The following is a 27,762-nucleotide window of genomic DNA, read 5'->3' as shown; positions in this document are numbered from 1 at the left end:
TGGCATGTTTTACCCAATTGTCTTTGTACCACCTGGCATAGCTCCTGGTATATGTCCGTTAAGTTTATGTGGGGTCAATCAAGGAAGATATCCTCTTCTGCAAACCACTGGAAACCAGGACAACAGGACAGGATATTGGCAGCTTTGTGACATCAAATGGACTTTGGTGGTCAAGATGTGTTGGTATCTGTACTGGTGCAAAAACCATGACAGGGAGACATAGTGGAGTGGTAACGCACGTTCAAGCAGTTGCTCCAAAGGCCACTTGGGTACACTGCAGCATCCACCGAGAGGCTCTTGCTGCCAAAGGAATGCCAGACAACTTGAAAGACGCCATCATGTGCAAATTGATTTGGTCCCCCCACATCAAACGCAATCACACACAGGTTGAAATATCAAAACAAACTCTGAACCAATTATATTAATTAGGGGACATGTCAAAAAGCATTAAACATATATGGCAATTTAGCTAGCTAGCTTGCAGTTGCTAGCTAATTTGTCCTATTTAGCTAGCTTGCTGTTGCTAGCTAATTTCTCCTTGGATATACACATTGAGTTATTATTTTATCTGAAATGCACAAGGTCCTCTACTCCGACAATTAATCCACACATAAAGCAGTCAACCGAACCGTTTCTAGTCATCTCTCCTCCTTCCAGGCTTTTCTTCTTTGGACTTTATATGGTGATTGGCATCTAACTTTCATAATAAGGTGTATTACCACAAATGACCGACAGACCTCAGTTCATCTTTCAATCACCCACGTGGGTATAACCAATGAGGAGATGGCACATGTGTATATGCTTCTATAAACCAATGAGAAGATGCAATGATTGAATAGCATGCACTGTATGTGTAAATTTATTTTTGCGACGTGAGTGGTGTGGTCAGCATGTAAGGCATAACATTTCTTAAAGAATCAGTGCATCATTAATAATAATGACAATTGAACAGGTAAAGAGGTATGCTTAGATAACCTATGCATAAAAATATAATTTGTTTATTTTATTATTTTTTTTTTTACGTAGAATTAGGCATAATGATTATGGCTCTAGATTGCAGGTATAAGCTATTTTAGGTATTTAAAAAATGATACATTTTCCAACCCGGACAACGCCCCCTCTAAAATAATGGGTGCATGACACTCCTGGTCCATAGTTTCATTTTTTAGGAAAGACTTCCGGGTTAAATAAAAGTTAAATAAATAGCCATACATGTTTACATACTATATGGGGAATTACAGTACTATTTCAACATGGACATACACAGTATACAAATCTATATCATAAATCCATATGCTGTTGTCCATCAACATTATAATCTCCAGTTACAGGCTGTAACTGTGTTTGATCTTCAACATGGCAATGTGGCCTCCTGGATGCTTGGTCTTCAACATGGCAATGTGGCCTCCTGGATGCTTGGTCTTCATGCTCCCAAAGTGTCTGCAACAGATCACGGAGAAGAACATGTTATTTTCTGAAATTAATACCCACAGAATACCCAAATAAATTTTATTGGACAAAATACCAAAAAATACATGAGAGTCATCTCTTTCATAAGAACTCAGCTGACGATGAGCCTAAGACGAGACTGTGAGAGTAGACTAGCACCACATTCTTTCACGCCAGTTCCAGTGCACAACTACAAAAACATTTGGAGTAGTTCATGATTTCGGTACATTGTGGTCACAACGGGGCATGTTAACAGCGACAGGAACCCAAATAAAAAAATGGTCTGGAAATAGAGGCATTATTAGAAGCATGTCAGTTACCCAGTAAATTAACAGTGGTGAAATGTGAAGCTCATACTAGTTGTATAGATAAAATCGCCATAGGTAATCGTAAAGCAGACGAAATGGCTAAGGCTGCTGCCTTGGTGAGAGAAAGTGTTAGAGAACCACATGTAAATATTGAGGATTCCTTCCAATGAGAAATTGACTAAATTTGCCACAGGAAAACGTATTTTGGGTTGAAGATTCTAGGAGAAATGCCAGAGGAATGGATTCTAAAAGGTAACACATTTAAATTATATGGCCAAACCCTCCTTGCAAACTCAGAAGGCTTTGTTTTCTTTTGTTTCTTTAAATCATGAGACATTTTACGTGGTTTTATTTTTAAATAAATTCACATTTGATGTTGTCTTATTCTGGAATGGAATTCTAGAATAGACGAAAGGGTGAAGGGGTCACAAAGAATTAGTATAGGAGTTACCTAACCTAAAATGAACTGGGATCACGAGGAATTGGTATAGGGGTTACCTAACCTAAAATGAACTTTTAATTATTTTATGTGGTGTGGTGGTTATGGAGAATCATGGGAAAAGGAGACCAGTGAATCGTTAGACTCGGTGGAGAGATACTGTTGCCGTGTTGTGTGAGTTATTAGATGGGGTCTTTTCAATTCAGTTAAATTGGGTATGCAAGAGAATGGAAATGATTTGAAGAGGTATTTAAATGGTTTCCAAAGGACAGGGAATGAAAGGGAGAGGAAACATTTTAATGGTGTCGAAAGCCCTGTATACAAAAAATTCCTAATGAGGAATGATCAACCTCATTATAAATTAATGGAACAGGGGGATTTAATTATAAAATTCATGAGAAACACCATTCTCCATCCAAATTGTGCCATTACATTAGGAGATTAATATTATTTCCGTAGGGAGTTATAAGAGTTCTAATTCTAAGTTGATTCATTTTTTAAATTAGTTTATTTTGATTTAACAGGTTTTTGAATCACGTGTTTGGAAAGGGAAAATCACCAGTTCCCTGAGGTCCTGGTCTTTGTGGTACTTATACAGTGGTACTGTGTTCAGTCTGCTTATAGAAAGGAACATATATGTTAATAAGGGATGACAGTTACTAGGGTGCTAACTTCATTATCTGGTAACTCTTCCGAGAGGTCGCCAGTAGAATAACAAAATGGTTTTACCAGTAACAGTATGTTATGCTTTTTGACATTTGTCTTAGAGATGTTAGTAAGAAAAGGTTAATGTAATAATTTGTCATAAAGACCATGTTTGTCTGAATAATCTGGTAGGAATAATTTGACCACAGACAGTGTGTGTAAACCTCAAAACCCTCCCTAACTGGCTGAAGAAAGAGCGACAAAGGCATGCAATGAGAGACAGTGACTTTTGCCACTGATATCTGAGTCTGAGACAATATTTATTTGGCCGAGAGAGTCTCCAGGAACTTACCTCTAAGCGTCATCCTGAAGGGAGGTGGTTTGGTAGGGAAATCACTGGATGATAGCTTGGGACAAACATGAATGTTTTCTTTGTTCTCTTTTGTTTTATTTTGTATTCAGAATGTTTATGTTAGATCACATCAATGAGTGGTGCTAAGTTATTATCCTCTCTGGGATATTTTCCCTGGCCAAAAGCCAAATAAATTACTATAAAAATCAAACTTTCATTAAATCACACATGCAAGACAGCAAATTAAAGCTACACTTGCTGTGAATCCAGCCAACATTGTTGTGAATCCAGGGTTTCGCCTGCTAAATAAGTTCTGTTATACTCACAGACATGATTCAAACAGTTTTAGAACAGTTTTAGAACAGTTTTCTATCCAGATCTACTAATAATATGCATATCTTATCTTCTGGGGATGAGTAGCAGGCAGTTGAATTTGGGCATGCATTTCATCCAGATGTGGAAATACTGCCCCCTGTCACCAAGAAGTTAATTAAACATACACGTTGTTTCTATTTTCTTTTCAAGTCAATATGTCTTAAGGTTTGGTGGAACATGAGGGTGTTCATTGTTCCAGAGAAGGGAATGATGTATATTAACTAACTGATTTGAGAATGTGTTAATATGTTTATAACTGTAGAAAATGCATTAGGATGATAGTGTGTTATGGGATAGATGTAATGATAGAGGAGTATCATTCTCAGAGACTGTATATTGTTACAGGAGATAGCTCATAGGAGAGGGAGGACAGCTAACTGTACACAATATGGGGATTTAGTTGAACATTACACATACCTAGGTCATGGTGAGAGTAGAAGAGATAGTGGTGGCATTTCAGACACTATGGTAAACTTTCAGGACACCTGTGACTCAGAGTTTTGTTAGGTTGGATATTATTCCCAACTCATTCATGTTTCTCTAATATTTAACAGCCGGCGAACATTTGAAAGATTACATGCAGGAGGTATTCTCATGGCAGGCGCTGTAGGGACAGTAACTGAAGGAGCTGTAGGGACAGTAACTGAAGGAGCTGTAGGGACAGTAACTGAAGGAGCAGTAGGGACAGTAACTGAAGGAGCTGTAGGGACAGTAACTGAAGGAGCTGTAGGGACAGTAACTGAAGGAGCTGTAGGGACAGTAACTGAAGGAGCTGTAGGGACAGTAACTGAAGGAGCTGTAGGGACAGTAACTGAAGGAGCTGTAGGGACAGTAACTGAAGGAGTAGTAGGGACAGTAACTGAAGGAGCTGTAGGGACAGTAACTGAAGGAGCTGTAGGGACAGTAACTGATGGAGCTGTAGGGACAGTAACTGAAGGAGCTGTAGGGACAGTAACTGATGGAGCTGTAGGGACAGTAACTGAAGGAGCTGTAGGGACAGTAACTGAAGGAGCTGTAGGGACAGTAACTGATGGAGCTGTAGGGACAGTAACTGAAGGAGCAGTACAAGTAGCGAAGGATGCTATATTGATAGCATGGAATTGGACTACGGAGCAAATGAGGGGTATTGTGAGACTATAGTCATGGGCCATGTTGGATGTAGCAATGTTACTTTAGTAGCATTGTTAGGATATCAGTTTATGAGGACGCATGCCACATGGATTGGTAACTGGGGGACAGGGGATGTGGTTATTCAAATGTCACAAAATATGTTGTCAGGAAATGACCCATGTGTTGCAGTGTGTATATCCTCAGGTGAAAGCAGAGATATAACCAAGGGCACGGGCTGAATTCTGGAGATTGAGTGTACATCAAGAGACACCAGGCGGGGGTCTTGGGACAGTGTTGGTTTGGGACACACACTACTCCGTACAGTACCTGCAGCAGTAAAGATAGTCATGTCTCTCCTTGGGGAGGTGGGGCATAGTTCTCACGTGAAGTGAGGTCCACCATGACAGACGAAGTGGAGAGAGAGAGAGAGAGAGAGAGAGACTAGATTCCACCGTAAGACATACAGATGGGTTGGGTCTGGGAGCTACTATAAACATCATAGTTGGATCACTGGTTAGCTGCTTTACTGGTTAATGCATCATATGATAGAGGATAGAGGGGTAATTGTACTCTGAACAAAATGTTGAAGGCATTGATGTGAAAGCATATACAGTGCTGAGTTACCTCAAGAGGATGTAATATGGATTAGGGATAAGCACTTGCATATCACATGATGTTCCTATCAGGTGAAATGGAGGAGATGGTGAACAAAGTGAAAATGACATGACTTGGGAACACCTCTCGGAACCTGGGGCCTAAAGAGGAAGACTGGGCAAAAGCATGAGGAAGTTTTTTTGAGCTTTCAATTTTGTGGAACCCAGCAGGAATGTATCCGGGAGGCATAGGTGAAGAGAGAGTGGGAATTATCATGGTCTCAGACTTTGGTTTTCATGCATATATAATTATGCATAGCTTATCACATTGTTAATACTGTTATGTTTTATATTATTTGTTGCTTTCCAAGTCTTGTGCTATTACTTTCTTAGGAACCAGAAGGGGGAAGTGGAGAAACTAAAAGATGCTCCATCTGACATAGAACGAGACCACAGATTCAGCTGGATTGGCATTTTGTTGTGTGATGGTAGAAGGAAATAAAACTGTGTGATCATAGTACAGAGGCCATAAGTCTCTGAATTTGTAAACCTTGCGGTGAATGTTTGTTCATTGTTTGTTCCATTTGTTAGTTTGTTTACTTCATGTTTTATAATCATTTGTTTGTTTTTAAAAATGTATGTTTCATTATCATTGTTTATAATTTATTAAACGTATATATACATTTAACATTAGGGTGCTATTGTTCAAGAGGAGGGACTGTTGGATTCGACATTTTGAACATTGAGATATTAAATAAATGATAGAGAAGAAGCGTATAATATGAGGAGTGAAGGAGACTGGGTTTTATGTCCGAAGTTAATGGTTCTCTGTAGAAAGACAGATGGCTTTGGAATGTGAAGTGTGGACGGGAGGAGAGCAACGTGTTGATATAGGGGAGACAGATGGACATCTGCACATTAGGTGAAGGAGGGGTTGAGGTCAGGTTGTGAAGTCAGATCCCTTGAAGGGAGTAATAAGGGTTTACTATCCTGTTACTATTATCCTGTATAACCATAAAATGTAAATATTGCAGAGAAGGGGGAGTCTTAAGTGGGATATACAGTGTATATATCTATGATTGGAGAAATGTTGGGTTGTCTGAATTACAGCTCTACAGAAACTTTGGGAAGAATTCAACTTGGTTAAAGCTTCTCTAGTGTCCGTGAGTTATTTACTCTGAAAAATAAGAACCTAACACATACCTCCATGTATTTGAGTCATGGTTGTAGACTTCTATTGTTTTCAGATTGGTGATGCCATCAGATCCTCCCACAGCTAACAACGACCCATTGAACACCACCAGAGACATCTGAAAGAGGGGGACAGGAGAGGAGTGACAGTGACAGAGCTGTTATGAAAGGTTGACTCTGCAAGATGATATCATAAAAACAATGGACATCTTCCTACATGCAGACATCAACATTAAACGTAACCATATCTGACTAGAGTTGCATTACTTGCTCTTCAGAAGGCTGTGTGCTATCAGCCAATTATGTCAGTCTCTGTAGATTTGGTTGATGTTGATGTGGGAAGTGATCTGACCAATAGGGTGGCCAGAAAGGGTGTACGTGACCAATCACTTGCTTTGTTTCTCTTGCATCTCATGCGTTTGACGGGGGTCCAACTCAGAGTGTCTGGATCAAATTTCTCTGCAGCGCTGAGCTCCAGGTTGAGTTCATCTCTTCCTCCGGCCACGAACAGACGTCCCAGGTACACACAGCAGCCCGCGTTCTCTCTAGGGGTCATCATGGGGGTGCACGCATACCACATCCCATCCAAGGGATTGAATCGCTCCACTGGGGATCACAGAACACAGACAGGTCACAAACAGACTCAGGTCACACACAGATACAGAAAACCAAATACACAGACAGGCTGTGAAACAAACATAGTGTAGAATTACATAATTTACTCACATCACAAAACAGACACAGACTACGGAACAGAAGGTCCACGAAACAAACACAGACTATGGAACAGAAGATTCACGAAACAGACGCAGTCCATGGAACAGACAGACCATGAAACAGACAGACTACAGAAGAGAAGGTCCATGAGACAGATAGACCGCGAAACAGACAGATCATGAAACAGACTATGGAATAGACACAGGGTCATGAGGTCATTCAGGGGGGAAATACAGAGAAGGCACCAATCCTATTGTCACAACAACACAATTATATTGTTGTGGTTTTCTACATCTGATTCTGGTAATCTCACTGAAATATAATTGGCATATTTAACTAGGCAAGTCAGTTAAGAACAAATTCTTATTTTAAATGACTGCCTAGGAACAGTGGGTTAACTGCCTAGGAACTGATAAGGGGCAGAAAGACAGATTTGTACCTTGTCAGCAACCTTTGGGTTACTAGTCCAACGCTCTAACCACTAGGGTACCCTGTCGCCCCGTATATTACACTTACAGAATTTCCACAAGGGCGAGGATATTGGAAATTTTATAAAAGCCTACTTGACTTTTTTTCGGCATAACATAGGTACAGAAGATCCCCTTATTGTACGGGAATCTTTTAAATGTGCCTTTAGAGGCTATGCAATTCAGTACTCATCTATAAAACAAAAGCAATTTAGATCAAAAGAGTCCATATTAAAACTTGTTCACGCTACCACGTTCCCCTAGGGCACCCCCCCCCCCACGCTCAACTCAAAAGATGGCGCAAAAATATTCTTAGAAATATTTAACCTCCACACATTAACAAGTCCAATAGCTCAAATGAAAGATAAACACCTTGTTCATCTACCCAGCGAGTCAGATTTCTAAAATGTTTTACGGCGAAAACATAGCACATATTTATGTCCAACCACCACCAAAGACACAGCCAATATATAACCAAATCTTCATCAGATGACAGTAATAGGACATGTTACACAGTACATTTATGTTTTTTTCAATAATATGCTATTTATATCCATAAATCTCTGTTTACATTGATGCCATGTTAAAAAAATGCTACAAAAATGTCCGGAGAAATTATGATAACTCCGCCAGATAACGCCAGATAACAGCAATACACATCATAAACTTTGACTAAATATACATGTTCTACATATAGTTAGAAAGATACACTGCTTCTTAATGCAATCGCTTTGTCACATTTCTTTTTCACGTTTCAGAAATCGCTCACTATTCAATCATCTGAGACGGCACTCAGACGTAAGCAATATTTCTCCGCTATGTTGGAGTCAACAAAAACACAAAATTACAACATAAATATTCCCTTACCTTTGATGGTCTTCGATCAGAAGTAGTGGAAGGACTCATACTTACCCAAAACAGCGTTTGGTTTCAAGTCGTGTGTCTTTGTGTTATCAAACGCGACAAATTCCGGCTGAAATGCAGCCAAAATTCGAGGGGTTGCGCATCAAAACTTCAAAATGACATATTATATGTCGACTAAACTGGTCAAACTAAGTGCAGAATCAAGCTTTAGGATGTTCTAAACGTACAAAACAATTCTCAACTCGAACAGACAATCTGACATCGTCTCGTGCTTCATGGAACAAAAGGCACTCGGAGCGCAACGCGCGCAGGAAAGTGCATGTATTTTCTTGCGACACCAAGTATTTTGCCCGCCAAAGGGTCAAAGCCCTCGGGATTTTCACAATGAAACGCTCTATTGAAAGAAGACATCTCGCCGAAGACCTAGAAACTGATCCCAGATCCATAGCCGGTTGGGAAGGGTGGGGGCGATGACGTCAAAGTTGGCCCAACTTTCCTGATGAGAGAAATAGTTTGGGAGATTGGCTGCCCTGTGAGTTCTGCTATACTTACAGACATAATTCAAACGGTTTTAGAAGCTTTAGAGTGTTTTCTATCCAATAATAATAATTATATGCATATATTAGCAATTTTGGACAGATTGTTTTTCAGTTTACTATGGGCACGCAATTCCTCCAAAGGGGGCAGTATTCTGCATATCCCTAACAAAGGAAATTGATGGACTAACTGTACAGATAGACAGCAATAAAAACTGTACTATAGAGGCACATAATTAGTTAGAGGAAAAACAAAAAGAAATGGAGGAACTTATTCAAGAAAGATCCAGTGGAATATATTATAAAAATAATGCAAACTGGATGGAATATGGGGAAAAATGCACCAAATTATTTTTCAATCTTCAAAATAGAAACGCTACCAAAACAAATGTATTGAAACTTGTTACAAATGATGGAGTCACGAATGATTCACCGAATGATATTTTGAAAGAGTAAGTAAAATACTTTAAGAATATGTCTCCTCCACCTCCACTAACCGAAGCCAATTGTGTGGATTATTTCCTATTAACAATGTAAAATTAACATCTGTACAGAAAGACTCATGTGAAAGCCAAATTACAGAGGAGGGACTTCTTGATGCAATTAAAGCCTTTAAGGCTGGGAAAACTCCAGGGCTGGATGGCATATCAGTGGAAGTATACCCAAACATTTTTGATATACTCAGAGAATCATTATTAGTATGTTTTAACCACTCCTATATAAGTGGTAGAATATCAGACACGCAACAAGAAGGTCTGATTTCATTATTACTGAAACTGGATCCAAGTGGTATATATATAAAGATCCAGTCCATTTAAAAGATTGGAGGCCTCTTACACTTCAGTGTTGTGAAGCAAAAATTCTCGCTAAATTTGATTTATTTCACCTTTATTTAACCAGGTAGGCAAGTTGAGAACAAGTTCTCATTTACAATTGCGACCTGCCCAAGATAAAGCAAAGCAGTTTCATCACATACAACAACACAGAGTTACACATGGAGTAAAACAAACATACAGTCAATAATACAGTAGAAAAATATGTCTATTTATGATGTGAGAAAATGAGGTGAGATAAGGGAGGTAAAGGCAAAAAAAGGCCATGGTGGCAAAGTAAATACAATATAGCAAGTAAAACACTGGAATGGTACATTTGCGGTGAAAGAATGTGCCAAGTAGAAAAAAATAATGGGGTGCAAAGGAGCAAAATAAATAAATAAATAAATACAGTAGGAGAAGAGGTAGTTGTTTGGGCTAAATTATAGATGGGCTATGTACAGGTGCAGTAATCTGTGAGCTGCTCTGACAGCTGGTGCTTAAAGCTAGTGAGGGAGATAAGTGTTTCCGGTTTCAGAGATTTTTGTAGTTCGTTCCAGTCATTGACAGCAGAGAACTGGAAGGAGAGGCGGCCAAAGGAAGAATTGGTTTTGGGGGACCAGAGAGATATACCTGCTGGAGCGTGTGCTACAGGTGGGTGCTGCTATGGTGACCAGCGAGAGAGATAAGGGGGGACTTTACCTAGCAGGGTCTTGTCAATGACCTGGAGCCTGTGGGTTTTACGACGAGTATGAAGCGAGGGCCAGCCAACGAGAGCGTACAGGTCGCAGTGATGGGTAGTATATGGTGCTTTGGTGACAAAACAGATGGCACTGTGATAGACTGCATCCAATTTAGGGTATTGGAGGCTATTTTGTAAATGACATCGCCAAAGTCGAGGATCGGTAGTATGGTCAGTTTTACCAGGGTATGTTTGGCAGCATAAGTGAAGGCAGCTTTGTTTTTTAAATTTATTTAACCAGGCAAGTCAGTTAATATTAAGAACACATTCTTACTTTCAATGACGGCCGGTGAACAGTGGATTAACTGCCTGTTCAGGGGCAGAACGACAGAGTTGTATCTTGTCAGCTCGGGGGTTTGAACTCACAACCTTCCGGTTACTAGTTCAACGTTCTAACCACTAGGCTACCCTGCCGCCCCGTTGTGAAATAGGAAGCCAATTCTACATTTAACTTTGGATTGGAGATGTTTGCTGTGAGTCTGGCTGGAGAGTTTACAGTCGAGCCAGACACCTAGATATTTGTAGTTGTCCACATATTCTTCATCAGAACGGTCCAGAGTAGTGATGCTGGACGGGCGGGCAGGTACAGGCAACGATCGGTTGAAGAGCATGCATTTAGTTTTACTTGTATTTAAGAGCAGTTGGAGTCCACGGAAGGAGAGTTGTATGGCATTGAAGCTTGTCTGGAGGGATGTTAACACAGTGTCCAAAGAAGGGCCAGAGGTATACAGAATGGTGTCATTTGCGTAGAGGTGGATCAGAGACTCACCGGCAGCAAGAGCGACATCATTGATGTATACAGAGAAGAGAGTCGGCCCAAGAATTGAACCCTGTGGCACCCCCATAGAGACTGCCAGAGGCCCGGACAACAGGGCCTCCGATTTGACACATCAGGCGAGGCAATCATTTGAGAAACCAAGGCTGTGGAGTCTGCCGATGAGGATGTGGTGATTGACAGAGTCGAAAGCCTTGGCCAGGTCGATGAATACGGCTGCACAGTATTGTTTCTTATCGATGGCGGTTAAGATATATTTTAGGACCTTGAGCATAGCTGAGGTGCACCCAAGACCAGCTCTGAAACCAGATTGCATTGCGGAGAAGGTGTGGTGGGATTCGAAATGGTCGGAAATCTGCTTGTTGACTTGGCTTTCGAAAGACCTTAGAAAGGCAGTGTAGGATAGATATAGGTCTGTAGCAGTTTGGGTCAAGAATCCCCCCCCCCCCTTTGAAGAGGGGGATGACCGCAGCTGCTTTCCAATCTTTTGTAATCTCAGACGACACGAAAGAGAGGTTGAACAGGCTAGTAATAGGGGTTGCAACAATTTTAGCAGATAATTTTAGAAAGAAAGGGTCCAGATCGTCTATCTCGACTGAGTTGTAGGGGTCCAGATTTTGCAGCTCTTTCAGAACATCAGCTGACTGGATTTGGGAGAAGAAGAAATGGGGAAGGCTTGGGCGAGTTGCTGTGGGAGGTACAGTGTTGTTGACCGGGGTAGGGGTAGCCAGGTGGAAAGCATGGCCAGCCGTAGAAAAATGCTTATTGAAATTCTCAATTATAGTGGATTTATCGGTGGTGACAGAGTTTCCTATCCTCAGTGCAGTGGTGCTTGGCACATGGAATTAAATGCTTGGTAATGCTTAAATGATCAGCGTAATTAAAATTAAATTCTTGCCACATGGAATTAAAAAGGTATTGTCAAATATTATTAATCCTAATCAGACAGGTTTTTTACATGGACAATACATTGGAGATAATATAAGACAAGTACTAGAAACAATAGAATACTATGAAATATCAGGTACAGCAGGCATGGTTTTCATAGCTGATTTTGAAAAGGATTTTGAAAAAGTATGACTGGAGTTTAAATATAAATGCCTAGAATATTTCAATTTTGGAGAATCTCTTCTAAAATGGGTTAGAGTTATGCATACTAACCCTACGTGTTAAAGAGTAAATAATGGCTACATCTCAGAAAGTTTTAAACTGTCAAGAGGATTAAAACAAGGTTGTCCACTATCGGCATATCTATTTAGTAATGCCATCGAAATGTAAGCTGTTAAAATTATATCCAACAATAATATTAAGGGATTAGAAATCCGTGGCTTAAAATCAAAGGTGTCATTGTACGCTGATGATTCATTTTCTTTTAAAACCACAATTAGAATCCCTCCACAGCCTCATAGTGGACCTAGATACCTTTTGCTATCCTCTCTGGACTAAAACCAAATTATGATAAGTGTCACTATATTACGTGTTGGATCACAAAAAAATGCAACTTTTACATTACCATGTAGTTTACCAATTAAATGGTCTGAAGGGGATGTGGACATACTCGGTATACAAATCCCCAAAGAAAGACTTGATCTCACTCCAATACATTTTTATAGAAATGTAACAAATATAGATAAGATCCTGCTACCATGGAAAGTAAAATACCTGTCTATTTGTGCAAAAAACACCCTGATTAACTCTTTAGTCATACCACAGTTTACATATTTGCTTATGGTTTTGCTGAACACCTAAGTGACCTGCTTTTTAAATTATATGAACAAAAAATATTCAATTTTATTTGGAATGGCAAGCCAGACAAAATTAAAAGGGCCTATTTATATAACGAATATGAGTTTGAAGGGCAGAAATGATTAAATATTAAAGCACTAGACTTCTCACTAAAGTCATCAGCCATACAGAAGTTCTATTTATATCTGAAATTGGTAGGAAAGTCTCACCCCATGTTCAAGATTGGCCTTTTTCCATTTATTCAGATTACAACTGCTCACTTTCGGTTGTTTGAAAACAAAACAATCTCCAAAATATCATTATTTTAAAAAGCCTTAGAAAGCAATTTCAGTTTAATCCACCTGAAAAGACAGAACAAATAATACAACAATTATTGTGGTTAAACTCAAATGTACTAAATGATAAAAAAATATATTAATATTTTCGCTAAAATGTTTAATATAGGAACATTTTTGTGAATGATATCATAAATAGGACTGGTGGAGTTATGTCATACATGCAGCTAACACAGACATATGGAAATGTCTGCTTACAACAAACTAATTGCAACATTACCACAAAAACGGAAGAGGCAAGTAGTAGGGGGAAAAGTGAGGAACTTGTCTGCCAGCCTTGCATTAAAGACCATAAATGGTTAAAGAAAATTGTGGTAAATAAAAACATATACCAATTTAATTTAGAGACCAAAAAATGTACCGTTGTGCATTGCAAAATAGTTGGGAAGAGATTTTCAATGTACCTATTCCATGGCACATGGTTTATGAATTGATACACAAAACAACACTGGATTCAAAACATATATTTGTTCAATTTAAATTATTATACAAAATTCTTGCAACCAATAGAATGTTATATATATGGGGGATACAATCTTCCCAGCTCTGCAGATTTTGCTGTGAGGAGGCAGAATCATTAGATCATTTATTTGGTACTGTCCATACGTAGCTCATTGTTGGTCACAGGTCCAGGAATGGCTGAAGAGTTGCATCATTTACCTGGAACTAATGCTACAGATAGCAATACTGGATGATTTGAAAAGTCATAGTCAATCAATCAATAATATATTAATTATTTTAGCAAAAATGTTTATCTTTAATCTACAATCTGTAGAAGCTATGAGAATAGAAAGGTTCAGTACTTTTCTGAAGCATCACAGCACGGTTAAAAAATAAATGGCAAATAGAAACTCAAAATGGATGATGTTAAGAGAGATGGGAGGGGTTGAATGGAGCTGAAGGGTGGGACCAAGAACAACAAGATAACCAATGTATAACATACGGGGTCTGTAAAATGCATATAGGTCAGAAATGTTGTGAAATAGCACAGTTGCAAATAGAAATCAAACTGGATGGACATCAGAAATAGAATAAGGACTAAAAACAAACTAAATATAACTATTGTAAAATAGATTGTGTCTGTAAAATGTGTATAATATGTATACAGAAGGTAGAAGCCTAAGTGTTATTGTTTATTAGTTGACTCCAATTGGTGGAAGGTTGTGGTATATTCTAAAACATGTATGTACATATGTATATGTATGTATGTATATACTTATATATGTATAACATGTATGTACATATGTATATGTATGTATGTATATACTTATATATGTATAACATGTATGTACATATGTATATGTATGTATGTATATACTTATATATGTATAACATGTATGTACATATGTATATGTATGTATGTATATACTTATATATGTATAACATGTATGTACATATGTATATGTATGTATGTATATACTTATATATGTATAACATGTATGTACATATGTATATGTATGTATGTATATACTTATATATGTATAACATGTATGTACATATGTATATGTATGTATGTATATACTTATATATGTATAACATGTATGTACATATGTATATGTATGTATGTATATACTTATATATGTATAACATGTATGTACATATGTATATGTATGTATGTATATACTTATATATGTATAACATGTATGTACATATGTATATGTATGTATGTATATACTTATATATGTATGAATGGTTATGTATACATATATATACAGTTGTAGTCGGAAGGTTACATCCACTTAGGTTGGAGTCAATAAAACTTGTTTTTCATCCACTCCACACATTTCTTATCAAGAAACTAAAGTCTTGGCAAGTCGGTTAGGACATCTATTTTGTGCATGATACAAGTAATTTGTTGACAGACACATTATTTCACTTATAATTCACTGTATCACAATTCCAGTGGGTCAGAAGTTTACATACACCAAGTTGACTGTGCCTTTAAACAGCTTGGAAAATTCCAGAAAAGGATGTCATGGCTTTAGAAGCTTCTGATAATTGACATCATTTGAGTCAATTGGAGATGTACCTGTGGAAGTATTTCAAGGCCTAACTTCAAACTCGGTGCCTCTTTGCTTGACATCATGGGAAAATTAAAAGAAATCAGAAAAAAATTGTGGACCTCCACAAGTCTGGTTCATCTTTGGGCGCAATTTCAAAACACCTGAAGGTACCACATTCATCTGTACAAACAATTGTACACAAGTATAAACACCATGGGACCACGCAGCTGTCATACCTCTCCTAGAGATGAACGTACTTTAGTGCGAAAAGTGCAAATCAATCCCAGAACAACAGCAAAGGACCTTGTGAAGATTCTGGAGGAAATAGGTACAAAAGTATCTATATCGACAGTAAAACAAGTCCTATATCGACATAACCTGAAAGGCCGCTCAGCAAGGAAGAAGCCACTCCTCCAAAACCACCATAAAAAAGCCAGACTATGGTTTGCAACTGGACATGGGAACAAAGATCATACTTTCTGGAGAAATGTCCTCTGGTCTGATGAAACAAAAATTTTACCATAATGACCATCATTATGTTTGGAGGAAAAAGGGGGATGCTTGCAAGCCGAGGAACACCATCCCAACCGTGATGCACGGGGGTGGCAGCTTAATGTTGTGGGGGTGCTTTGCTGCAGGAGGGACTGGTGCACTTCACAAAATAGATGGCATCATGAGGGAGGACAATTATGTGGATATATTGAAGCAACATCTCAAGACATCAGTCAGGAAGTTAAAGCTTGGTCACAAATGGGTCTTCCAAATGGACAATGACCCCAAGCATACTTCCAAAGTTGTGGCAAAATGGCTTAAGGACAACAAAGTCAATGTATTGGAGTGGCCATCACAAAGCCCTCACCTCAATCCTTTAGAACATTTGTGGGCAGAACTGAAAAAGTGTGTGCGAGCGAGGAGGCCTACAAACCTGACTCAAATACACCAGCTCTGTCAGGAGGAATGGGCCAGACTTGACCCAACTTATTGTGGGAAGCTTGTGGAACGCTACCCGAAACATTTGACCCAAGTTAAACAATTTAAAGGCAATGCTACCAAATACTAATTGAGTGTATGTAAGCTTCTGACCCACTGGGAATGTGATGAAAGAATTAAAAGCTGAAATAATGCATTCTCTCTACTATTATTCTGACATTTCACATTCTTAAAATAAAGAGGTGATCCTAACTGACCTAAGACAGGGAATTTTTACTCTGATTAAATATCAGGATCTGGTAAAAACTGAGTTTAAATGTATTTGGCTACGGTGTATGTAAACTTCTGACTTCAACTGTATATGGGTATGGATGTGTATATATATTTACCAAAATAATATATGGGGGATTAGAAATGATGCAGACAATTACATTGACGGAAGCAACAATTTTTCTGCAATATTAAAGCTGAATCACCCCTTAAAAAATGTATAAATAAGGATCTCACTGAAATAGAATTACAAACAGGTTTTTGGGTTCTTGCTGTTTACTGTAACCTATGATGTTAGATTTCTGTGTTGTTTCTAGCAAAACCCAGAATGTCAGGGGTTTAAGAAGCTGAAAAGGTTATGAGAATTGTCCAGACTTTCTCTTCTCACAGACTGAAATATGCACTGACAACTGGCTGCACATCATAACCCTCCCGAGTTAAGCTATGGTTGCCCAAGCCAAGTACGTGCTTGTGTGTGTGTGTGTGTGTGTGTGTGTGTGAGCGTGTGTGTGTGTGTGTGTGTGTTTGTGTTTGTGTGTGTGCTGTGAGCGTGTGTGTGTGTGTGTGTGTGTGTGTGTGTGTGTGTGTGTGTGTGTGTGTGTGTGTGTGTGCGTGTGTGTGTGTGCTTGTGTTGGTACCAGACAGAAGGTCAGATCATTATTATGCTTGACCAGAACGGCTACATTTTGTAGAGTTGTTTAAAAGTCAAAGAAACCTCAAAATGCAGAGGGTTTATACTTTTTTCTGACCACATGACCTTACCAGGACAAATTCTGGGCCCTCCCTGTAAGATGTCCAAAGATCAGAAGGCCATAGAGCTCTGCAGCACAGACACAGATCAATCATAGATTCTGTCCTAATGTGGTACATTGCAGCAGGAAAATGTGTGGAGAGGCAGCATTTGCTTCAGCACTTTTAAATCACTTTTGTTATGGGTAAAACAAAAATATTGATGCAATGCGTTAATTAAAAAGAGGAACAAAGTGCTGATTTGCCTCGTATTCACTCGCGCAACATTTCTCAGTCTACATCAGAATGCCACTGCAGGCTCTTTGTGTGTCTTAACCAATCAGATTCAGAAACCAAACTACTAGGGGTACAGCTAGACAATTACTTATCATGGTCGTCTCAAATAACTGAGAGGTGCAGTGGTCTAAGGCACTGCACCTCAGTGCTTGAAGTGTCACTACAGGCATCCTGGTTTGAATCCAGGCTGTATCACAACTGGCTGTGATTGGGAGTCCCATAGGGTGGTGCACAATTGGCCCAGCGTCGTCTGGGTTTAGCCCGTGTAGGCTGTCATTGTAAATAAGAACTTGTTCTTAACTGACTTGCCTAGTTAAAAATAAAATAATAATAATTGAAACAGCATGCATGATCAGACAGATAGCTTAATATTTACAGAGAAAGATTCTTAAGCAAACAACCCAAGCATTAATTGGGAGTCAGGTGAACTACTGTTCTATGGTCTGGGTAAATGCATCACAAAGTGACATTAGGAGGCTGCAGATTGCACAGAACAAAGCAGCATGGATTGTTTTTAAGGTGGAGATACGGTTCTTCTGTTGTAGTCATGCTCAATTGTCTTGGTTGGTCATCAATCAACAAGATAATTGAAAAAAATATGTTTATTTAATTTAACAATGTACACCATTAAAACGGCCAAACTCTATTCACAACAGTATTCAATTGGTAAGAGACAGACATTTTCCACCTGTATTTATTTAGCAAGCCTGATAGCGCATCACACCCAACAGACAGAAGTAAAAGCTCTCCAGTAAATGTAGCAGCCTATACAGCTAAACACTAGCGATCTGATATGCTGTATTGCATGGAAACAAGACCATTTTTCAGTCTGGTCAACTGTAGGCTAGTAACAATAGCAGCTGCATTGTAAGTGAGGACTTGGTGGACTGTATATTCTTTAGGGTTGCTTTTACTTCATGTGTTCTCTCCCATGTGCTGGTAAGGGCACAGACAGAAAGGATTCCAGTTGAGATGGTTTAATAACACTGAAGATGCACCGGCGAGGCGCAGCACCACACTGAGTACAGTATGTAGTATGGATGGTCTAAGGTACTTAGTGATCTGGCAACTTGCTTCAACCAATGTGTGTGTGTGTGTGTGTGTGTGTGTGTGTGTGTGTGTGTGTGTCTGTGTGTTACCAACAAGGACACACACTGGCATTGGCTAACACAATTAAAGCTAACTGGTGGGAAAACACAAGGATGTCTGTAACTTTCTCTCACTTGACTTATCTACAGCTGATCTTCATCATCATGTTGCTTTCTTTGTGTCTCTGTCTGTGTGTAGGAAACCCACCTAGTCCTTCTTTGAAATAGAATTCATATGAACAAGAACAAGGTTGCTGCAGTTTGACAGAGTTGTGTTTCCTCCCCAAGACCAGGAGTTTTTCCATGAGTTTTTTCGAACTATGTAACCTGATTAGAAAAACTCTGGTCTAATCATAGCCCATATTAAACCTTTTTACGACAGATGAATCATGTCATACCATATAAGGTCCAAAGATGTACCTGGTTAGGTCACCAGATCAGGTAAAACTACAGGCCCCAGAATTATATATATTGTTTTTGCCACACCACTCTAGGACCTGAGGTGCCACCTCTGATGTCATACATTTAGTCGGGTACATCTGTTAACTTTACGTGTTATTCAGACCTGTGTTCATGGGTGCGTCGCCATCGCTGCCTCCAATCACGTATAGCTGACCATCCATCACAGCAGCCGTTGCCCCAGAACGCCGGCTCAGCATTGGTGGCTGCTTCGTCCAGCTATTCATTTTGGGATCATATCTGGTAGAATACGAAGAATATACAAACAAAACTAAGATTTTATCAAATATGTTTTCCTTATCTTCCTTCATATTATCACTAGTGTGGAAGGACCACCAGAGGGCAGGCTGGGCTCATGGATAGTAGCCCAACAAGGCATGGGAGACAAGGTAACCAGAGGCAATTAAGCACAGCTGACGGTACTAATGACATACTCTCCTTCCCCTATAAGAGAGAGAATGGAACCAGCAGAGAGAGGGGGAAACTATCTCTGGAAGATGGCCACCGAGAGAGAGGAGCTATCCAGGAAGAACCACTAAGACGGTGACAATCCCGTGACTTTTTGTTGTAGTTTAAAGATAATCCTATTGTGTTCCTGTTTCATCTGGAGAAGAAGATGTATGTTTTTTCCTTAGAAGATTTTCATTGATTATGTTGGAGTGTTTGTGTTGACCAAATGCCCTCAATAGAGAACTGTGTTCAATCAAGAAAACCTACTCCTGACTCGTTTATTCCACCTTCCCGCTTTAGAGTGACGCCCAATTACTTGGTCCGCTCACACTAGTTAAACAGAGATACAGAAACAAATGTCTAAATAGTTCAATTCTCCCTTTCCTCTGTCCGCCACATGTACAAGTGTGATTTGGAAATGTGTTTTTGCATATCCCAACTCTCCCTGAGACACCCTTGGAGTGTGGGGTCACAGCAAGGGTCTGCCATGATCAACGGCGACCCTGGAGCAATCAAGGTTAAGTACCTTTCTCAAGGACATATTAATAGATTTTTCAGCTTGACGACTTGGGGATTTGAACTGGCGACATTTTGGTTACTGGCCCAACATTTTAACTACTAAGCTACCTGCCACCTGTTAAAAAGCCTATCAAAGTACAACAGGTCAAACTTGGTTATCTTGCTGTCACCTACGTACAGTATTCAGGTAATTCACAGATAACATCTAAAGAGCATTTTGACATGGACCTTTGCATTGATTCATCGATCTCAATCACAGTGCAACCACTGATGAGAACATGGCCTTACCGCTCAACAGTGTTGGTGCAGACCATGCCGTCGTATCCTCCAAGGGCATATAGATATCCATCCATCTCCACCAGAGCCACCCCACTGCGGGTGCTGCTCAGTGGGGCCACATCGTTACTCCAGGTGTTGGTCTCTGGGTTGTACCTGGGTGGGGGGGGTGAAGACATGTCTGATGAACAAGATTAGGAAGAGGACTATGGATGATTACCTATCACCATCTTTATCAATGTAATACCTATCACCATCAATAGTAATGATTACCTACCACCATCTATATCAATTTAATACCTATCACCATCTATATTAATGATTACATATCACACTCTTTATCAATGTAGTACCTGTCATCATCAATAGTAATGATTACCTATCACCATCTATATCAGTGATTACCTATCACCCTCTTTATCAATGTAATACCTATCACCATCTATATCAGTGATTACCTATCACCCTCTTTATCAATGTAATACCTATCACCATCTATATCAGCGATTACCTATCACCCTCTTTATCAATGTAATACCTATCACCATCTATGTCAGTGATTACCTATCAAATAAAATTGTATTTGTCACATGCGCGCGAATACAACAGGTGTAGACCTTACAATGAAATGCTTACTTACAAGCCCTTAACCAACAATGCAGTTTTGAGAAAATACAAAATAGGAAGAGAAAAGAATAACTTTATTTTTTATTTCACCTTTAGGTAGGCCACTTGAGAACAAGTTCTCATTTATAACTGCGACCTGGCCAAGATAAAGCAAAGCAGTTCGACACATACAACAACACGGAGTTACACATGGAATAGATTTAATTTTGGATTGGAGATGCTTAGTGTGAGTCTGGAAGGAGCGTTTACAGTCTAGCCAGACACCTAGGAATTTGTAGTTGTCCATATATTCTAAGTCAGAACTGTCCAGAGTTGTAATGCTGGACGGGCGGGCAGGTGTGGGCAGCGAATGGTTGAAGAGCATGCATTTAGTTTTACTTGCATTTCAGAGCAGTTATTAATGATTACATATCACAATCTATATCAGTGATTACCTATATCCATCTATATTAATGATTACCTATCACCATCTATATTAATGATTACCTATCACCATCTTTATCAATGTAATACTTATCTCCATCTATATCAGTGATTAGCTAGCACATCTAGTTTAATGATTACCTATCACCATCTTTATCAATGTAATACCTCTCACCATCTAAATTAGTGATTACCTATCATCATCTTTGTCAATGTAATACCTATCGCCATCTATATCAGTGACTACCTATTACCATCTTTAATGATAACCTATCACCATTTATATCAGTGATTACCTATCACAATCTATATTAGTGATTACATATCACCATCCATATTAATGATTACCTATCACCATCTAGATCAGTGATTACCTATCACATCTATATCAGTGATTACCTATCACCATCTATATTAATGATTACCTATCACCATCTATATCAGTGATTACCTATCACCATCTATATCAGTGATTACCTATCACATCTATTTTACTGATTACCTATCACCATCTATATTAATCATTACCCATCACATCTATATTAGTGATTATCTATCACCATCTATATCAGTGATTACCTATCACATCTATATGAATGATTACCTATCACTATCTATATTAATGATTACCTATCACCATCTATATCAGTGATTACCTATCACCATCTATATCAATGTAATACCTAACATCATCTCTATCAATGTAATACCTAGAGAATAACGTGACATAGCAAATCATAGATTGAGCATGGCATCAGTTAATTGATTGGAAGTATGACAGACTGCCCCAAGAGACACGTGTTCTCTCTCCTGCAGTCCCAAATAGGACACTAATCAAATGATGAGATCCCTGAGAGGCCAGGGCACATCTGCTGCTCTCTGGTGCTGTCTGCTCTCCCACAGACAGACACCGACAAGGAAAGGTTGAGCTCTGAGGGAACAAGCAGTAAAGGTTTGTCTCTAATCTCTAGGGGGTGGAGGAGCAGAGAGTGGAAGTGCTATTCAGCAGATTAGTATCCTAATGCTCTTCCTTTTCTACTAACATGTAATAGTCATGCGCTCTCCCCACGAGTACTCCCCCACGAGTACAAATTTCCTGTATGCTATTGAGGAAGATAATAGTCCTTTCAGACCCAGGTGTGTTTGACAACAGCTGATAATTAGCTGATAATGAGATAAGGGGATGTGCTGTATCCACATTTACAAATGGCAGGAAACTGCCCGAATGATGATGAATTCTCAGTATGGGTGAACCTACACACACACAAAAATAGGGTTCCTCAAGGGTTTTTTGGGAAGGGTGATGGTACTATGTGAAACTATACTGACCCCCAAAAAACATAGCTAGCATACCTGATTCAACTTGTTAATAAACACTACAGTAAAACCTATGGCATTTTAACAATATAATATGGCTATTAAACCAGAATATAAAAATTATAAAAAATAAGAAAAAAACTAGAAAAGTTCTTTATAGAACCATACAGGTTCCATTTAGAACCGTATGTGCATGGTTCTTTATAGAACCTTCAAAAAAAGGTTCAATCTAGAACCAAAAAGTGTTCTGCTATACAAGCCAAATAACCCTTATTTGGCACTACATAGAACCATTTGTCTTTAATGTGTAGTATGTACAGTATGTTGATATTTGTTGCATACAGTATGCTCTAAATATTATGTTGTACGATTAGTACACAGTATGTAGTTTAATTAAGTAGTAGGCAAGACAAAGCCTAGAGTTTGAGACAGTGAGAAGTCTGCCGGGTCAAAGACAAAAAGTTGATGAGAGCGTGCGAAACTGCAGAAGTTGAGAAGTGATGGATATTTCTAGGCAACGTAATGCTATCCACACCCCTCACCCCCCATGCCCTACCATGCATAGTCCTCCCTCCCTCCCTCCCCACCCCCTACCCATCACCCCCCAAACCCCACCATGTAGAGGCCTCCCTCCAGTATCAGCACTCAGCACTGACAGCGCTGGGCCTCAGGGTGCTGATTAAGAGGCCTGTCAGCCTGTCCCCACATCCATCACAGATCCATCATATCCATCACACCTCAATCCTGGAGATTCCTCTCTAACTGCTTGGACCACCACCCCCACCCAACCCAGTACCCCCTGCCTAGACACCCAGCCTCCTCTCCCTAGACCCCCAGCAGTGAATGCCTGTCAGCCCTGAGCCTCTGACCGGACCACCGACAGACACTCACCACTACAAAGGCCCGTTCACACACTCACCCTGACACACAGCGTGGGATGGATATTTCTCATACAGCACTTTACTGTGACCCTCTGAAATAGGAACTAAAGCTTTACCAACAGTTCTATGGGTAGCCATTTTGAAACGCCCTTACCTCTCCACGCTGCTCTTGCATGAGATACCATCGGACCCACCCACCGTGTAGATCTTCCCGGCCAGGCCGTACACGGCCACGTTACCACGGTGATTGATCATGGAGGCCATGTTCTTCCACTCATTCTCCAAGGGACAGAACTGTTCCACCGGGCAGGATGGATCCTGCTGGGTCCAGCCGCCCACTGTAGGTAGAAACAGCCATTGATGCGAAGGTGCAGATGAATAACACCAGTTAAGGAGTTTGTTACTTTATTGTCAGGCCTGTATTTATCTGGTACTATTTAGACTCATGACTAGAATAGTGATTTCCTCATGATTGCTCCTCTGATTCTTTGAGATTCATTATTACCATACTGTATACAGTATAATTTGGTCTATATTCAATACTACAATTAAGAGGACCACTTACAACCCACTATGCAAAAAAATGGTTGAATCAACATTGTTTCCACTTAATTTCAACCCAAATCATCAATGTGATGACGTCGAATCAACGTGGAGAACTGATTGGATTTGAAAAAGGTCATCAACGTGAGGGAATTATATATTTTTCTTCACCCAACTTTTAACCTAAATCTAATGACATGGTGAAATGTTTTGTTGATTTCACATTGAATTCACGTTAGTTGACAACTCATCCAAATGTAAATCAAAACTAGACGTTGAACTGATGTCTGTGTCTCACTCACTTACTACTACCAAATACCATTTTACCTAGGATATCTAAAGCACTAATTTGCAATCTTTTGCATTCTCAAAAAACACTAAGTTTATTTTAGCTCATCATTGACACCCATAAGTGGCCGTTCCTTATTCAGACAACTCATATGATCTTTCCCCTCCAAAAATACCAGTCCTTAATGTCTGAGGTTAGGGAGAATTTATGGACATGTCACCCATCTCTCCCTCAGAAGAGACATGTGACATTAGGAATGAGGTACACAGTGCACTATTCCTCCATGCCAAGGGAGGTTATGAGGGTCTGCACCAACCAAAACACTGTAGATAAATCTGTATGCATAAGCTGCAGTGCTTAAAAAAATATTGCAGACTGGAGTACAGTTTAGAGAGATATGGAGCACAAACTAAAATATTAGTTTGTTATCGCTAAATCTGTATATTTATTGAATTCAATACATTTCAGCCAGCCCCAGTGAACATACCCACCATTGATTTAATCTAAAGCATGCTATAGAGCAATGGACACCCAACAATCTGCCTTTTGAATGCAATTTCCCCAACATTCACTGAGATTAGTAAATGCTGTGTATTTTATTTGTATTTTTTTTATTTCACCTTTATTTAACCAGGTAGGCTAGTTGAGAACAAGTTCTCATTTACAACTGCGACCTGGCCAAGATAAAGCATAGCAGTGTGAACAGACAACACAGAGTTACACATGGAGTAAACAATTAACAAGTCAATAACACAGTAGAAAAAAAAGGGGAGTCTATATACATTGTGTGCAAAAGGCATGAGGAGTTAGGCAAATAATTACAATTTTGCAGATTAACACTGGAGTGATAAATGATCAGATGGTCATATACAGGTAGAGATATTGGTTTGCAAAAGAGCAGAAAAGTAAATAAATAAAAACAGTATGGGGATGAGGTAGGTAAAAATGGGTGGGCTTTTTACAGATAGACTATGTACAGCTGCAGTGATCGGTTAGCTGCTCAGATAGCAGATGTTTGAAGTTGGTGAGGGAGATAAAAGTCTCCAACTTCAGCGATTTTTGCAATTCGTTCCAGTCACAGGCAGCACAGAACTGGAACGAAAGGCGGCCAAATGAGGTGTTGGCTTTAGGGATGATCAGTGAGATACACCTGCTGGAGTGCGTGCTACGGATGGGTGTTGCCATCGTGACCAGTGAACTGAGATAAGGCGGAGCTTTACCTAGCATGGACTTGTAGATGACCTGGAGCCAGTGGGTCTGGCAACGAATATGTGGCGAGGGCCAGCCGACTAGAGCATACAAGTCGCAGTGGTGGGTGGTATAAGGTGCTTTAGTGACAAAACGGATGGCACTGTGATAAACTGCATCCAGTTTGCTGAGTAGAGTGTTGTAGATGACATCGAGGATCGGTAGGATAGTCAGTTTTACTAGGGTAAGTTTGGCGGCGTGAGTGAAGGAGGCTTTGTTGCGGAATAGAAAGCCGACTCTTGATTTGATTTTCGATTGGAGATGTTTGATATGAGTCTGGAAGGAGAGCTTACAGTCTAGCCAGACACATAGGTACTTATAGATGTCCACATATTCAAGGTCGGAACCATCCAGCGTGGTGATGCTGGTCAGGCGTGCAGGTGCAGGCAGCGAACGGTTGAAAAGCATGCATTTGGTTTTACTAGCGTTTAAGAGCAGTTGGAGGCCACGGAAGGAGTGTTGTATGGCATTGAGGCTCGTTTGGAGGTTAGATAGCACAGTGTCCAAGGACGGGCCGGAAGTATATAGAATGGTGTCGTCTGCGTAGAGGTGGATCAGGGAATCGCCCGCAGCAAGAGCAACATCATTGATATATACAGAGAAAAGAGTCGGCCCGAGGATTGAACCCTGTGGCACCCCCATAGAGACTGCCAGAGGACCGGACAGCATGCCCTCCGATTTGACACACTGAACTCTGTCTGCAAAGTAATTGGTGAACCAGGCTCAAGCGTTTAAACCTTTTGAACTCAAAAGCAATATTCTGCTTTACCACTCTGGACTAAATCCCATCCTAATTGTCAAACTGAATCTAATAAGCTTTGGCTTGCGCTCATATGAACCAATCTGTGAAACACTCAAATTGCAGACTTGAATGGTCAGGTTGACACAAACATACCTGTAAATATTGCTTGGCATTCACCTTCTCCTTTAGAGATATGTGACGGCATTATACTTAATGTTCTGTATGGTACCTACAACCTACTGAACTGTATGGTACCTACAACCTACTATACTGTATGGCAGAGTAACTGACCACATAGGTTGAACAAAGATGAGCAGATCTTTAAGGGGTAGTTACTGACCCATGTACATGACGTCGTTGAACACATCTGTAGGGGGGAGTTGGGATTGTTGTCTACACAGCGACATGGGGCTTGGGATACCATGGCGACCACTGACCCACCCTTGTCGGTCTTTGGGGGTCATGCCCTTCTGTGTCTCTTGTTCACCAAGAGCCTCCCTGACACACACACACACACACACACACACACACACACACAGGATTAGAATGAAAGGTCATGTAATCATTCACATTTACAATTTTCAAATAATCTGGTATTTACAGAGAATTATTTAGAAGGTGCCTCCACATGTTGTGCATATTTCTCAGCTTTCAAAGTGTATCCTGATCTGTGGCATTTTCTTGTACATTATTAACTGCACCGTCATCATTCTGTCTCTCATGCGAAATACACTCTCAAAACACCCATGTAAAGATTCAGAAATGCTAAACAGTCATTAATTTACTCCAAACATAAAACATACACATACTGAACACCACACAACTCCAAATTACCCTTGTTCATTGTACACTCCCATGTTTCCTCAGCTCCCAGGTCAGATCTCCACAACAATATATTTTCTCTTGACACCTTGACAGCTAGTCAAACCTCTCGTTCACAGTCTTGTCTATCTATAGATGTTCACTCTATAGATGTTCACCCAGCACTCTCTTCTGCTTGATGTCTCTCTTCCTGCTGGATACAGATACATGTAACTCCTAGAGCCTGAGCCTGCCCCCTCTACCCTCCCCATACACTTTACCAGGCACCAGCTGTGCCATCCTGAGTCCTGACTCATACATCCTGAAAGACTGATATTCTAACCCCTGTCATGCTTCTTTAGAATCCTTACGCTTCTTTAGACTGTATGACTTAGAATGGACCGGATTCCATTA

At 39.9% G+C, this 27,762-nt stretch overlaps 1 protein-coding gene across 1 annotated transcript; it reads right to left on the bottom strand.

Moving 5' to 3' along the window:
• Positions 1-872: 872 nt before the first annotated feature.
• LOC112263962 (kelch-like protein 20) lies at positions 873-27,560 on the bottom strand. Its single transcript, XM_024440586.2, has 8 exons — positions 27,382-27,560; positions 26,888-27,045; positions 23,880-24,063; positions 20,490-20,633; positions 19,339-19,472; positions 6,857-7,068; positions 6,475-6,581; positions 873-1,440 (listed from the first exon to the last, which is right to left on the bottom strand). The coding sequence occupies exons 1-8, from the start codon at positions 27,402-27,404 to the stop codon at positions 1,326-1,328; spliced, it is 1,077 nt and encodes a 358-aa protein (XP_024296354.1). The 5' UTR covers positions 27,405-27,560; the 3' UTR covers positions 873-1,325.
• Between the last annotated feature and the right edge of the window lie 202 nt (positions 27,561-27,762).

Source organism: Oncorhynchus tshawytscha, linkage group LG12, assembly GCF_018296145.1.
Source record: "Oncorhynchus tshawytscha isolate Ot180627B linkage group LG12, Otsh_v2.0, whole genome shotgun sequence".
Taxonomy (NCBI): Eukaryota; Metazoa; Chordata; class Actinopteri; order Salmoniformes; family Salmonidae; genus Oncorhynchus; species Oncorhynchus tshawytscha.
Note: the sequence above shows the minus strand (reverse complement) of the source record. Positions and strands in the feature narration are given on the sequence as shown.